Genomic DNA, 16,433 nt, shown 5'->3' on the forward strand with positions numbered 1-16,433 from the left:
GAATGTAAAAGCTTTCTTATAAAGGATGCGGGAATTGAATTCCGATGCCCCTTGCTGTAACAGCATTACATTAATAGCTATACTACTGTGGTGCCCTATCTGAATTTGCCAAGTAGCTTTCTTTCATGCCAACTGACTCAGTTAAGAGAACACTAACATAAGTACAGATAACCTCCCCTCCATCCTCCAGGAGATATGATGTGCACAGTTACAGCAGGATTTATACATGGAAGACGCTGTTTCTTGGTTAGTGGGGATAGATCGACAGCAAAAGACTGAAGAATTTGTGAAAGAACAATGGAGTTATTAAGTAGGTGTGCTTATGAAGATTAGGTGTTGAAATTTTGATTTGGAACAAGGCGGCAGGAGAGCACCTAAGGATTTCCAGCAGGATGACATTTTGAGTTCTCGGGGAAAGAGAGAAGCCAGATTGCGCAGGCGCGTGTCGTCAGCCAGTTGAGCGTGAGCAGTTTAAAAAGGGCAAAGAATCTTCAGAAGTTTTTGATTCGGAACAAGAAGGCAGCGGGAAAGCACTTAAGGATTTCCAGCTGGAAGATATTTTAGGTTCTCGGGGGAAGATAGAGGCCAGACTACGCAGGTGCGTGACATCAGCCAATTGAGTGCGAACACTTTAAAAAGGCAAACATATCCAGAGGGCAGCGTTGGGAGCAGGCAGCGGAGTGAGAGGCAGCAGAGTGAAAGGGCTTTGGATCAACAGGCTTCAGCAGTAACGGGACAAGGTGAGGCAGTTGTTGATTGCAAAAGGAAGTAGTATGTGTGAGAGGCCAGTTTTCTGTGGTCGATGTCAGATGTGGGAGGTCCTGGAGTCTCCCGGCCTCCCGGACGGCCACATCTGCACCCGGTGCACTGAGATGCAACTCCTAAGGGACCATATTAGGGAACTGGAGATGCAGCTCGATGATCTTCGTGTGATCAGGGAAGAGTGAGGAGGTGATAGAGAGGAGTTACGGACACGTGGTTACTCCGGGGCCACAGGGGACAGAGAAATGTGTCACAGTCAGGAGAGGGAAGGGGAAGAGTCAGGTACTACAGAGTACCCCTATGGCTGTACCCCTTGACAATAAGTACTCCTGTTTGAGTACTGTTGGGGGGAAAAGCCCACCTGGGGGAAGCAACAGTGGCCGTGTCTCTGGCAGAGTCTGGTCCTGTGGCTCAGAAAGGTAGGGAAAGGAAGAGGAAGGCAGTAGTGATAGGGGACTCTATAGTCAGGGGGTCAGACAGGTGATTCTGTGGACGCAGGAAAGAAACTCGGATGGTACTTTGCCTCCCAGGTGCCACAGTCCTGGAAGATATCCTGCAGTGGGAGGCAGAACAGCCAGAGGTCATGGTACATATTAGCACCAATGACAGAGGTAGGAAAGGGGAAGAGGTCCTGAAAGAAGACTACAGGGAGTTAGGAAGGAAATTGAAAAGCAGGACCTCAAAGGTAGTAATCCCCAGATTACTGCCTGTGCCATGTGACAGTGAGAATAGGAATAGAATGAGGTGGAGGATTAATGCATGGCTGAGGGAACAGAGCAGGGGGCAGGGATTCATATTTCTGGATCATTGGGACCTCTTTTGGGGCAGGTGTGACCTGTAGAAAGAGGTCAGGTTGCACTTGAATCCCGGGGGACCAATATCCTGGCGGGCAAGTTTGATAGAACTGTTGGGGAGGGTTTAAACTAGTTTGGCAGGGGGGTGGGAATCAGAATGTGAGTGCAGGGATTAAGGTAGAAGGACAAGGGCATGATGCTAAGAGTTCTGAGTTGATTAGGAAGGACAGGCAGAGGACAAAACATAATTGTAGCCAGTTAAAGGGGTTAAAATGTGTCTAGTTCAATGCTAGGAGTATTAGGAACAAGGAGGATGAACTTAAAGAGCATGGATTAGTACATGGAACTACAATGTTGTGGCCGTTACTGAAACTTGGTTGGAGAAAGGGCAGGATTGGATGATGCAGGTCCCAGGGTTCAGGTGTTTTAAAAGGAATAGGATGGGAGGTAGCAAAGGGTTGGGGGGGGGGGGGGAAGTGGCATTGCAGGTCAGGGATAGTATCATGGCTAAAGAAAGGCAGAACGCTGCAGAGGGAGTGTCCACTGAGCCAGTCTGGGTGTAAGTCAGAAATAGCAAGGGATCAATCACTGTGCTGGGAGTAGTCTATAGGCCCCCAGATAGCCCTTGGGACACCGAGGAGCAGATAAGTAGGCAGATTTTAGAATGGTGCACAAAATACAGGGTAGTTGTTAAGGGTGATTTCAACTTCCCTCATATTGACTGGCACCTCCTAACTGCAAGGGGGATAGATGGGGCTGCATTTGTCAGGCGTGTTCAAGAAAGATTCCTGACACAGTATGTGGACCGGCCAACAAGAGGAGAGACTATACTGGATCTAGTTCTGGGTAACGAACCTGGTCAGGTGACAGACCTCTTGGTGGGGGAGCATTTTGGTAAGAGTGACCACAACTCCATTAGTTTCAGCATAGCTATGGAAAGGGATAAAATCAGACAAAATGTTCTGTGTTCTATGAAATGGTAAAGTGCTTAACTGGGGAAGGGCTAACTTTGAAGGGATGAGGCAGGAACTAGCGAGAGTAAACTGGAAACAGATGCTCAAAGGGGAAAGCACAAAAGTAATGTGGGAGAAGTTTAAGGACCACTTGAGCTGGGTTCAGGATAGGTTTGCCCCACCAAAGAAAAAATGGTAGGAAAAGGGAACCGTGGCTAACGAAACATATGAGGCAACTCGTCAAGAGGAAAAAGGAAGCATACGTTAGATATAAGAAGCAGGAAGTAGGAGGGGCTCATGAGAAATATAGGGTAGCCAAGAAGGAGCTAAAGAAAGGAGATCTTGAAAGGGGCATGAGAAAGCCTTGGCACGTAGGATTAAGGAGAACCCCACAGCATTCTACGCGTATGTGAAGAACAGGAGGATGACGAGAACGAAGGTGGGACCACTAAAGGATAAAGAGGGCAACATGTGCCTGGAGGCGGAGGAAGTTGGGGAGGTCCTAAATGAATACTTTGCTTCAGTATTCACCAGTGAAATGGATCTTGATCAGGGTGAGGTCGAAGTAGAGCAGGCCTGTGTGCTGGACAATGTGGAGATTAGGGAAGAAGTAGTGCTGGATCTTCTTAAAAACATTAATATTGATAAATCCCCAGGACCGGATATGATACACCCCAAGTTGTTGTGGGAATTGAGAGAAGAGATCGCTGGAGCATTAGCTATGATCTTTGACTCCTCTTTGGCTGCAGGGGAAGTGCCAGAGGACTGGAGAATGGCAAATGTACTTCCCTTGTTTAAAAAAGATAATAGGGAGAAACCTGGGAACTATAGACTGGAGAGTCTTACGTCGGTGGTATGCAAACTACTGGAAAGGATTCTTAAGGTTAGGATCTACAAGCATTTGGAGAAGTACAGTCTACTCATGGATAGTCAACATGGCTTTGTGAAGGGAAGATCATGCCTCACGAGCCGGATTGAGTTTTTTGAAGAGGTAACAAAAGAAATTGATGAGGGTAGGGCAGTGGATTTGGTCTACATGGACTTTAGCAAGACATTTGACAAGGTCCCTCATGAGAGACTCATCCAGAAAGTCATGAGGCATGGGATAAGTGGAAACCTGGCTGTTTGGAGAAAAAATTGGCTTAAAGGAAGAAAGCAGAGGGTAGTTGTGGAAGGAAAGTATTCTGCCTGGAGGTTGGTGACTAGTGGAGTGCCGCAGGGATCTGTCCTGGGACCCCTGCTATTTGTGATTTTTATAAATGACCTGGATGTAGAGGTGGAAGGATGGGTGAGTAAGTTTGTGGATAACACGAAGATTGGAGCAGTTGTGGATAGAGCTGCAGGTTGTCGAAGGTTACAAGAGGATATAGACAGGCTGCAGAGTTGGGCAGAAAAATGGCAGTGGTGTTCAATCCGGACATGTGTGAGGTGATGCATTTTGGAAGGACAAACCAGAAGACTGAGTACAGGATTAATGGTCAGTTACTTAAGAGTGTGGATGAACAAAGGGACCTTGGGGTTCAAATCCATACATCCCTCAAGGTCGCTGCAAAGGCTGATAGGGTAGTTAAGAAGGCCTATGGGATGCTAGACTTCATTAACAGTGAGATTGAGTTCAGAAGTAGAGAGGTCATGTTGCAACTCTACAAATCTCTGGTGAGATTGCACTTAAGAGTATTGTGTTCAATTCTGGTCACCTCATTATAGGAAGGATGAGGAAGCTATGGAGAGGATGCAGAGGAGATTTACCAGGATGTTGCCTGGTTTGGAGAACAAGTCATATGAGGCAAGGTTAGCAGAGCTGGGACTTCTCTTTTTGGAGCGTAGAATAATGAGAGGGAATTTGATAGAGGCCTACAAGATTATGAGAGGCATAGATAGGGTGGATAGTCAGTACCTGTTTCCCAGGGCACCAATAGCAAACACCAGAGGGCATATGTACAAAATTAAGGGACGGAAGTTTAGGGGAGACATCAGGGGTAAGTTTTTTTTCACAGAGGGGTGTGGGTGCCTAGAATGACTTGCCAGGGATGGTGGTGGAGGCTAAAACATTAGGGGTATTTAAGAGCCTCTTGGACAGGCACATGGATGAAAGAAAAATGGAGGGTTATGGGGTAGCGTGGGTTTAGTATTTTTTTTAAAGTATTATATGGGTCGGCACAACATGGAGGGCTGAAGGGCCTGTACTGTGCTATAATATTCCATGGTTCTACGGTAATAGAGAAAGAGCTGGCTAAGGGGAGCAAACAAGAAACAAGTTAATTGGAGTGATCAACTTCTACAGCAACACTTGGTTGTGATGGAAGAATATAGATTGAGGGGAAGTGAAAATATTTTTTTCTGACCTGTTATAGTCAAACCACGCCGAGTAGCTGGGAATGATAATGTGATGCGTCTGTTCAGTGACATTATCCTCTGCTTGGTCCACAGGACGAATCTGATCTGCTTTGGCACTGGAATTGTCCTCTTCCTCCTGGTGACAATTGACGAATTACTGCATTCAGTGTAATGTTAGTCAGCAGTTTGCATTTTGTGCAGTGGTGGTGAAAGGTTGATCATAACATTCAACAGAGCACAAAAGGCACATATCTTGCTATGGTGATAATTCAATTAATCAAAGCAACCACTGGACAAGTTTGAGGTGTTAAATACAAGACACAGAATTTTGAAGTCAGAAGGAAAAGAACAAAATGAATTGAAATTTTAACAGGACTAAACAGCAGATAGGCTTTTCTTCACAGGATGGAAACTTTAAGGGTGCAGCTTTATGGTGAGGTGGTCTTTAAGTTGAATGCCAAACTAAAATCTTCCTGAAACCATATTCTGTAAATAATACTTTAGAGCTATTTCCCAATTTCAGATCAGTTGAAATGATAACTCAAACACAAGGAAATCTGCAGATGCTGGAAATTCAAGCAACACACAAAATGCTGGTGGAATGCAGCAGGCCAGGCAGCATTTATAGGAAGAAGTACAGTCAATGTTTCAGGCTGAGACCCTTTGCCAGGACTAACTGAAAGAAGAGAGAGCAAGAGATTTGAAAGTGGGAGGGGGAGGGGGAGATCCAAAATGATAAGAGAAGACAAAAGAGGAAGGGATGAAGCTAAGAGCTGGAAAGTTGATTGGCAAAAGGGATACAAGGCTACAGAAGGGAGAGGATCATGGGATGGGAGGCCTAGGGAGAAAGAAAGGGGGAGGGGAGCACCAGAGGAAGATTGAGAGCAGGCAAGCAGTGATTGTAAGGGGGGGGGGGGGGAAGAGAGAGAGAGAGAGAGAGGGGGGGGAAGAGAGAGAGAGTGAGAGAGAAGAGAGGGGGGGAAGAGAGAGAGAGAGGGGGGGAAGAGAGAGAGAGAGAGAGAGGGGGGGGAAGAGAGAGAGAGAGAGAGAGGGGGGGGAAGAGAGAGAGAGAGAGAGAGGGGGGGAAGAGAGAGAGAGGGGGGGGGAAGAGAGAGAGAGAGAGAGAGGGGGGGGAGAGAGAGAGAGAGAGAGAGAGGGGGAAGAGAGAGAGAGAGGGGGGGGAGAGAGAGAGAGAGAGGGGGGAAGAGAGAGAGAGAGAGAGAGAGAGAGAGAGAGAGAGAGAGAGAGAGAGAGAGAGAGAGAGAGAGAGAAGAGAGAGAGAGGGGGGGAAGAGAGAGAGAGAGGGGGGGGGAAGAGAGAGAGAGAGGGGGGAAGAGAGAGAGGGGGGGTGGAAGAGAGAGAGAGAGAGAGAGAGGGGGGGGGAGAGAGAGAGAGAGAGAGAGAGAGGGGTGGGAAGAGAGAGAGAGAGGGGGGAAGAGAGAGAGAGAGAGAGAGAGCGAGAGAGCGAGAGAGAGAGAGAGAGAAGCGAGAGAGCGAGAGAGCGAGAGAGCGAGAGAGAAAGAAAGGGGGGGTAAGAAGGGGAGAAAGGGGCAGTAACAGAAGTTAGAGAAATCAATGTTCATGCCATCAGGTTGGAGGCTACCCAGACAGAATATAAGGTGTTGTTCCTCCAACCTGAGTGTGACTTCATCTTGACAGTACAGGAGGCCATCGATTGATATATTAGAATGGGAATGGGACGTAAAATGATCACTATTGTTCCCTGAAGGTGGAATCTCATGTGGATAGGGTGGTAAAGAAAGCTTTTGGTATGTTGGCCTTTATAAATCAGAGTATTGAGAAAAGGAGTTAGGATGTAATGTTAAAATTGTACAAGGCATTGGTAAGGCCAAATTTGGAGTATTGTGTACAGATCTGGTCACCGAATTAGAGGAAAGATGTCAACAAAATAGAGAGAGTACAGAGAAGATTTACTAGAATGTTACCTGGGTTTCAGCACCTAACTTACAGGGAAAGGTTGAACAAGTTAGGTCTTTATTCTTTGGAGCGTAGAAGATTGAGGGGGGACTTGACAGAGGTATTGAAAATTATGAGGGGGATAGATAGAGTTGACGTGGATAGGCTTTTTCCATTGAGAGTAGGGGAGATTCAAACAAAAGGACATGAGTTGAGAGTTAGGGGGCAAAAGTTTAAGGGTAACACGAGGGGGAATTCCTTTACTCAGAGAGTGGTAGCTGTGTGGAACGATCTTCCAGTAGAAGTGGTAGAGGCAGGTTCGGTATTGTCATTTAAAGTAAAATTGGATAGGTATATGGACAGGAAAGGAATGGAGGGTTATGGGCTGAGTGCGGGTCAGTGGGACTAGGCGAGAGTAAGTGTTCGGCACGGACTAGAAGGGCTGAGATGGCCTGTTTCCATGCTGTAATTGTTACATGGTTATATATGGTTTCAAAGGAAGCCCATCTACGGTATTCCCTTTCAGTTAAGACAGCTGAAGGTATCGCCCGATTGGCAAATCTGAACATACCCAAAGAGAACCCAGTTGACAAAGACAAAGCCAACTGGAGAATATACCAGTGAATACTGAAATGCGCAGTCACAAACTCTTGTTTATAGTCAACACCTCATCTTAAGTCATCACCTAAATTTGATCAAGTGCACCTTGCCCATTAACTGCTTGAGGCATGACTTCGTATTTTTGGGTGCAGGCATCCTAGAAAGTGCATTACGCTTCCCCCTAGCTGTTTGTTTTTTGTATATTTTATGGTGTCTTTTAGAACGGAGATAAGTAAAAATTACTTTAGCCGAAGGATGGTGAATTTGTAGAACTTTTTGCTGAAGGCAGCTATGGAGTTCAAATCTTATTTATATTTAAGGCAGAGGTTGACAGATTCCTGATTGGTCAAGGCATCAATGGAAGTGGAGCTGGGGGATGGTGAGTAAAGCAAGTGGAAGAAAAGGCAGGAGATTGGGGCTGAGAGGAAAATTGGATCAGTCATGATGCAATGGCAGAGCAGATTGATGGGCCAAATGGCCTAATTCTGCTCCTAGATCTTATAAGACCAAAAGACGTAGCAGTATTGGGCTATTCAGCCCATTGAGTCTGCTCCACCATTCCATCATGGCTGATTCCCAGATCCCACCCAACTCCCTAAACCTACCTTCTCACTACCACTTTCGTTTTAAATATACCCAAGAACTTGGCCTACACTGCAGTCTGTGGCACAGCATTCCACAGATTCACGAATCTCTGGTGAAAAAATTCCTCCTTACCTCTGCTCTAAAGGGTTGCCCCTCAATTTTCAAGCTGTGCCCTCAAGTTACAGATGCCGCCACCATAGGAAATATCTTCTCCACATCCACCCTATCTAGTCCTTTCAACATTCAGTAGGTTTCAACGTGATCCCCCCCCCCCCCCCCCACATCCTTCTATATGTCAATGAGTGCAGGTCCAAAGCTGTCCAACGCTCTTCATGTGTTAACCCCTTCAATCCCAGAATCATCTTTCTGAACCTCCTTATGGTCTTAAGAGCAGGGAGACAAAATATAAAGTTTTAGTGCATGTCCACAGCCTGATGCACATTCACTGTCCTCACAACACATCTGAACCATCACTATGCTTCTGGCAGGTTAATAATTTAACCTAGATGCTGGGGAATTTGCAAACTAAAGGAAAATCTCAGGAGGTAGTAATGTTGTGATAACAATTTATATTGGAGTAGATTGCTATAACTTTGTAAAGTAGCTACATTGGGGACTGCCAAGGCCATGTGTCAATTTAGATTTGATCAATATTCAACAAGACGTGAAAGAATAGGACCTATCAAGTGTGATAATGGGAAAGTGTGTATGGAACCAGAGGAAATAGCAGAGGTATTTATTGAATACTTTACTTCAGTATTCACTATGGAAAAGGATCTTAGTGATTGTACTGATGACTTGCAGCAGACCGAAAAGCTTGAGAATATAGATATTAAGAAAGAGGATGTGCTGGAGTTTTTGGAAAGCATCAAGTTGGATAAGTCGCCGGGCCCGGATGAGATGTACCCCAGGCTACTGTGGGAGGCAAGGGAGGAGATTGCTGAGCCTCTGGCGATAATCTTTGCATCATCAATGCTGATGACACAAAGGTTGGAGGTGTTGCAGACAGTGTGGAGGGCTGTCAGAGGTTACAGCAGGACATTGATAACTGGGCTGAGAAGTGGCAGATGGAGTTCAACCCAGATAAGTGGAAAGTGGTTCATTTTGGTAGGTCAAATATGATAGCAGATTATAGTATTAGTGGTAAGACTCTTGGCAGTATGGAGGATCAGAGGGATCTTGGGGCCCAAGTCCACAGGATACTCAAAGCAGCTGCGCAGATTGACTCTGATGTATTGGCCTTCATCAATCATGGAATTGAATTTAGGAGCCGAGAGGTAATGTTGCAGCTATATAGGACCCTGGTCAGACTCCACTTGGGAGTACCGTGCTCAGTTCTGGTTGTCTCATTACAGAAAGGATGTGGAAGCCATAGAAAGGGTGCAGAGGAGATTTACAAGGATGTTGCCTGGATTAGGGAGTATGTCTTAGGAGAATAGGTTGAGAGAACTCGGCCTTTTCTCCTTGGAGTGAAGGAAGATGAGAGGTGACCTGATAGAGATGTATAAGATGATGAGAGGCATTGCCCGTGTGGATAGTCAGAGGCTTTTTCCCAGGGCTGAAATGGTTGCCACAAGAGTACACAGGTTTAAGGTGCTGGGGAGTAGGTACAGAGATGTCAGGGGTAAGTTTTTTTTACTCAAAAGAGTGGTGAGTGTGTGGAATGGGCTGACAGCAACGATGGTGGAGGCAGTTAGAATAGGGTCTTTTAAGAGACTTTTAGATAGGTACGTGGAGCTTAGTAAAATAGAGGAATATAGGGAATCCTAGTAATTTCTAAGGTGGGGACATATTCAGCACAACGTTGTGGGTCAAAGGGCCTGTACTGTTCTGTAGGTTTTCTATGTTTCTATGTCCCTATGACACAAAATTAACCACTGGTCCCAAAGGGTAATCACTACATTCTATTCACTAAAACCAAACACCTCTGATATAGTCCTATTCCCCCTCTACAACCTGCAAACCAAAGGAATTACACAATCAGACTTTGATTTGCATTCAGAACACAGCAAGCCATTAGAGCTGGCTAAACCTGAGACAAAGACCATAAGACACAAGAGCAGAATTAGGCCATTCAGCTCACTAAGTCTGCTCCGCCATTCATCATAGATGATTGTGGATTCTACTCAACTCCATACAGAACCTCCCACAAATAGTATTCCTCATGTTGCTAATATAGAACTAACAGAAAAACAGCTTTCTTAAGTATAAAATTGTTTTTTTTAAAAAAGTTACTGTTTCCTCATCAGGTGAACAAAATCAGTTTTGCATGTTTATTACCTTCCCTCCTGCAGATGACGGCTCATCTTCTTGCTCATCTACAATACAAGAAATAGTTTAGTCTGTATGGCTGTGAGAGATACACAAACAGGTCTACTGAAATATGTTGTTTACAACCAACCAAGGTTAACCATTAATCTTATTTAATTACCACTATTTACTGTCTAATACTAATTAAATGGTTGTATTTGATATCTAAAACCACTAGCCTTTAAGGGATTCACCCCAGTCCAGTGATTACTCATCACCGTATGACCCATAGTTACCCCAGTCCTGATCACATTGTGCACCTAAGGTAGCAGAAGCAGGTTTAATATTAACATCACATGTTCTGAAATTTGTTGATAACAGAGTGATGATAGATAAAACAGTGAATTACATTAAATAAGTATTTGTTAAATTAAATGAGTAGTGCAACATAAAAATAAAAAGTCAGGTATTGATGATGGGTTCAATGTCCGTTCAGAAATCTGATGGAAGAGAGAATCATGGCAGACCCTTTCTCCCTCTCCTCAGCCCCACTCCCTGGACTTCTCCCCATAACTTTTCATGGTGCATTCAATCAATAACCTGTCCAGCTCTGCCTTAAATACACCTAACAACCTGTCCTCCATAGTTGCTTATGCCAATTCCACAAATTCACCATTCTCTGACTTGAGAAACATAAACAGAGCAAGATTACCTCTCGGCTCCTAAATTCAATTCCACGATTGATGAAGACCAATACACCGTACGCAGCCTTAACCACACAGTCAACCTGCGCAGCTGCTTTGAGTGTCCTATGGACTCGGACCCCAAGAACCCTCTGATCCTCCACACTGCCAAGAGTCTTACCATTAATATTATAATCTGCCATCATACTTGACCTACCACAATGAACCACTTTCCACTTATCCGGGTTGAACTCCATCTACCACTTCTCAGACCAGTTTTGCATCCTATCAATGTCCCACTGTAACCTCTGACAGCCCTCCACACTATCCACAACACCTCCAACCTTTGTGGCAACAGCATAATAACCGATCCTTCCACTTCCTCATCCAGGTCATTTATAAAAAATCACAAAGGGTCCCAGAACAGATCGTGAGGCACTCCACTGGTGACCAATACAGAATATAACCCGTCTACAACCACTCTGCCTTTTGTGGGCAAGCTAGTTCTGGATCCGCAAAGCAATGTCCCCTTGGATCCCGTGACTCCTTATTTTCTCAATAAGCCTTGCATGGGCTACCTTATCAAATGCCTTGCTGAAATCCATATACACTACATCTACTGCTGTTCCTTCATCGATGTGTTTCGTCACATCCTCAAAAAATCTATCAGGCTCGTAAGGCATGACCTGCTTTTGACAAAGCCATGCTGACTATTCCTAAGTATATTATACCTCTTCAAATGTTCATAAATAGATAGGGTGGACATCCATCGCCTCTTCCCCAGGGTACCACTGCTCAATATAAGTGGTTGGTGCATGGAATGCACTGCCTGAGTCAGTGGTGGAGGCAGGTACACTAGTGAAATTTAAGAGACTACTGGACAAGCATATGGAGGAATTTAAAGTGAAGGGTTATATGGGAGGCAGGGTTTAAGGGTTGGCATACCATTGTGGCCGAAGGGCCTGTACTGTGCTGTATTGTTCTATGTTCTATAAATCCTGCCTCTCAGGTTCTGCTCCATCAACTTACCAATCACTGAGGTAAGACTCCCAGGTCTATAATTTCTTGGGCTATCTCTACTCCTTTCTTGAATAAAGGAAGGAAATCCAGAACCCTCTAATCCTCCGGAACCTGTCCCACCCCCATTGATGATGCAAAGATCATCAACAGAGGCTCAGCAATTTCCTCCCTCGCCTCCCAAAGTAGCCTGGGGTACATCTCATCCGGTCCCGGCGACTTATCCAACTTGATGCTTTCCAAAAGCTCCAGCACATTCTCTTTCTTAATATCTACGTGCTCAAGCTTTACAGTCTGCTGCAAGTCATCACTACAATCAACAAGATCCTTTTCCATAGTGAATACTAAAGTAAAGTATTCATTAAACACCTCTGCTACTTCCTCTGGTTCCATACACACTTTCTCACTGTCACACTTGATAGGTCCTATTCTTTCATGTCTTATCTTCTCATGTCCCCTTCTGGCTCTCCTAATTTCCTTAAGCTCCTTCCTATTAGCCTTATATAATCTTCTAGATCTCTAACATTACTGAGCTCTGAACCTTCTGTAAGCTCATCTTCTCTTGACTAGATTTATAACAGACTCTGTACACCACATTTCTTGTACCCTACAATAACTTCTCTGTCTCAAAGGAACATACATATGCAGAACTCCACATAAATATCTCCTGAACATTTGCCACATTTCTTCCGTACTTTTCCCTGAGAACATCAGTTTCCACTTTCAGCTTCCACTTTCCTGCCTCATAATTCCTCTTACTCCAATTAAACACTTTTCTAACTTGTCTGTTCCTATCTCTCTCCAATGCTATTGTAAAGGAGATAGAATTATGATCACTATCTCCAAAATGCTCTCCCATTAAGAGATCTGACACCTGACCAGGCTCATTTCTCAATACCAAATCATGTACAGCCTCTCCTCTTGTAGGCCTATCTACAAATTGTGTCAAGAAATCTTCCAGAACACACCTAACAAACGCCATCCCATTTAAACCCCATGCTCTAGGGAGATGCCAATCGATATTTGGGAAATTAACATCTCGCATCACAACTCTTGTTATAATTACACCTTTCCAGGATCTGTTTCCTTATCTGCTCCTCAATATCCCTGTTACTGTTGCCCCCTTCTTGTTCCTAACCTCCACCCCAGAGACTCCGTAGACAATCCCTCCACGGCATCCACCTTTTCTGCAGCTGTGACACTATCTCTGATCAACAGTGCCACGTCTCCACCTCTTTTGCCTACCTCCTGTCCCTGAACCATCCAAGTCTCTAATGGCCACCAAATCATATCTGCAAGTACTTATCCATGCTTTGAGCTCATCTGCTTTGATCACAACACTCCTTTCATTAAAATACACACATCTCAAACCTAAGGTCTGAGTGCAACCCTTCTCTATCTCCTGCCTATCCTCCCTCTCGCATTGTCTACAATCTTTCTCTATTTGTGAGCCAACCTCTTCTTCCCCAGTATCTTCAGTTTGGTTCCCAAACCCAACAATTCTGGTTTAAACTCTCCCCAGCAGCGTAAGCAAACCTCCCCGCCAGGATATTGGTCCCTCTGGGATTCAAGTGCAACCAGTCCTTTTTGTGCAGGTCACAGCTGCCCCAAAAGGTCCCAATGATCAAGAAATTGGCGGTGTTGTAGACAGTGTACAGGATTGTCGAAGATTGCAGAGAGACAATGAGAGGATGCAGAAGTGGGCTGAGAAGTGGTAGATGGAGTTCTACCCGGAGAAGTGTGAGGTGGTACACTTTGGAAGGACAAACTCCAAGGCATAGTACAAAGTAAATGGCAGGATACTTGGTAGTGTAGAGGAGCAGAGGGATCTGGGGGTACATTTCCACAGATCCCTGAAAGTTGCCTCACAGGTAGATAGGGTAGTTAAGAAAGCTTATGGAGTGTTAGCTTTCATAAGTCAAGGGATAGAGTTTAAGAGACGTGATGTAATGATGCAGCTCTGTAAAACTTTAATTAGGCCACACTTGGAGTACTGTGTCCAGTTCTGGTCGCCTCAGTATAGGAAGGATGTGGATGCATTGAAAAGGGTACAGAGGAGATTTAGCAGGATGCTGCCTGGTTTAGAGAGTATGGATTATGATCAGAGATTAAGGGAGCTAGGGCTTTACTCTTTGGAGAGGAGGAGGATGAGAGGAGACATGATAGAGGTGTACAAGATATTAAGAGGAATAGACAGGGTGGGCAGCCAGCACCTCTTCCCCAGGGCACCACTGCTCAGTACAAGAGGACATAGCTTTAAGGTAAGGGGAGGGAAGTTCAAGGGGGATATTAGAGGAAGGTTTTTCACTCAGAGAGTGGTTGGTGCGTGGAATGCACTGCCTGAGTCAGTGGTGGAGGCAGATACACTAGTGAAGTTTAAGAGACTACTAGACAGGTATATGGAGGAATTTAAGGTGGGGGGAGGTTATATGGGAGGCAGGGTTTGAGGGTCGGCACAACATTGTGGGCCAAAGGGCCTGAATGTGCTGTACTATTCTATGTTCTAAATCTGAATCTCTGCCCCCTGCTCCAATTCCTCAGCCATGCATTTATCCTCCACCTCATTGGAGTTCAATTTGGACAAGAATGAGGTGATGCATTTTGGAAGGACAAACCAGAAGACTGAGTACAGGATTAATGGTCAGTTACTTAAGAGTGTGGATGAACAAACAGACCTTGGGGTTCAAATCCATACATCCCTCAAGGTCGCTGCACAGATTGATAGGGTAGTTAAGAAGGCCTATGGGATGCTAGACTTCATTAACAGTGAGATTGAGTTCAGAAGTAGAGAGGTCATGTTGCAACTCTACAAATCTCTGGTGAGACTGCACTTAAGAGTATTGTGTTCAATTCTGGTCACCTCATTATAGGAAGGATTAGGAAGCTATGGAGAGGATGCAGAGGAGATTTACCAGGATGTTGCCTGGTTTGGAGAACAAGTCATATGAGGCAAGGTTAGCAGAGCTGGGACTTTTCTTTTTGGAGCATAGAATAATGAGAGGGAATTTGATAGAGGCCTACAAGATTATGAGAGGCATAGATAGGGTGGATAGTCAGTACTTGTTTCCCAGGGCACCAATAGCAAACACCAGAGGGCATATGTACAAAATTAAGGGAGGGAAGGTTAAGGGAGACATCAGGGGTAAGTTGTTTTTTTTAAAAAATACACACAGGGTTGTGAGTGCCTGGAAAGACTTGCCAGGGATGTTGGTGGAGGCTAAAACATTAGGGGTATTTAAGAGCCTCTTGGACAGGCACATGGATGAAAGAAAGAAAAATGGAGGGTTATGTGGTAGAGTGGGTTTAGTACTTTTTTTTAAGAATTATATGGGTCGACACAACATGGAGGGCTGAAGGGCCTGTACTGTGCTGTAATGTTCTATGGTTCTATTCCTATTCTCTCTGTCGTGTGGCACAGGCAATAATCCCAAGTTTACTTCCTTTGCGGTCCTGCTTCGCAACTTCCTTCCTAACTGCCTGTAGTCTTTTTTCAGGACCTCTTCCCTTTTCCTACCTATATCATTGGTACCAATATGTACCATGACCTCTGGCTGTTCTTCCTCCCACTGCAGGATATCTTGAACTCGATCCGAAACATCCCAGACCCTGGTTTCTGGGAGGCAAACTAGCACCCGAGTTTCTTTCCTGCATCAACAGAATCGCCTGTCTGACTCCCTAACTATAGAGTCCCCTATCACTACTGCCTTCCTCTTCCTTTCCCTACCCTTCTGAGCCACAAGGCCAGACTCTGTGCCAGAGGCACGGCCACTGTTGCTTCCCCCAGGTAGGCTGTTCTTCCCCCCCACCAACAGTACTCAAACAGGAGTACTTATTGTCAAGGGGTACAGCCACAGGGGTGCACTCTAGTACCTGACTCTTCCCCTTCCCCCTCCTGACTGTGATCCACTTGTCTGTCTCCCGTGGCCCCAGTGTGACCACCTGCCTAGAACTCCTTTCTATCAGCTCCTCACTCTCCTTGACCGGGCAAAGGTCATTAAGCTGCATCTCCAGTTCCCTTACTGCAGTAAGTCCCTTAGGAACTGCAGCTCGACACACCGGGTGCAGATATGGCCATCCGAGAGTCCGGCAGACTCCAGGACCTTCCACACCTGACACCGAGCACAAAAAAACTAGCCTCACACACATACTACTTCCTTTCCACAAATAACACAGGTAGACCTACCTCACCTCGTCTCATTACCTATAATACTATGAAGTAGTCTTCCAAAAGTTGCAGGTGGTGAGTAGTTGGGTGACTGTCAGGACAAATGGAATTTTGGTTGTTTCAACTTCTAGCTGAATTTTTAAAAAATTGGCATCAATATAGCATGTGAGAAGTGGTAGGTAACAAAACTATGTGCAAAAGACTTTAAATTTATTACCATGTTTCTCCTGAACATTTATGTTGTGGTCTTTTATGTCTCCTGAAACACATAGTATTTTTTTCCAAGATTAAGGGGAACTGATTTATGTCATCTTTGTATATCAACAAATTTGTAACAAAGGCTGATAAAAATACGAAAATGTAATTTTCT

General features: G+C 45.0%; 1 protein-coding gene across 4 annotated transcripts in view; it reads right to left on the reverse strand.

Moving 5' to 3' along the window:
* smarcc1a (SWI/SNF related, matrix associated, actin dependent regulator of chromatin, subfamily c, member 1a) overlaps window positions 1-16,433 on the reverse strand; it is a 282,864-nt gene that overhangs the window by 148,047 nt on the left and 118,384 nt on the right. For all 4 annotated transcript variants that reach the window (XM_059985324.1, XM_059985310.1, XM_059985330.1 and 1 more), the window contains exons 13-14: window positions 10,229-10,266; window positions 4,855-4,982 (exon numbers count right to left, since the gene is read on the reverse strand). In XM_059985324.1, coding sequence (XP_059841307.1) covers window positions 4,855-4,982; window positions 10,229-10,266 — 166 coding nt within the window. The remainder of the gene's footprint in view (window positions 1-4,854; window positions 4,983-10,228; window positions 10,267-16,433) is intronic.

This window comes from Hypanus sabinus, chromosome 1 (assembly GCF_030144855.1).
Source record: "Hypanus sabinus isolate sHypSab1 chromosome 1, sHypSab1.hap1, whole genome shotgun sequence".
NCBI lineage: Eukaryota > Metazoa > Chordata > Chondrichthyes > Myliobatiformes > Dasyatidae > Hypanus > Hypanus sabinus.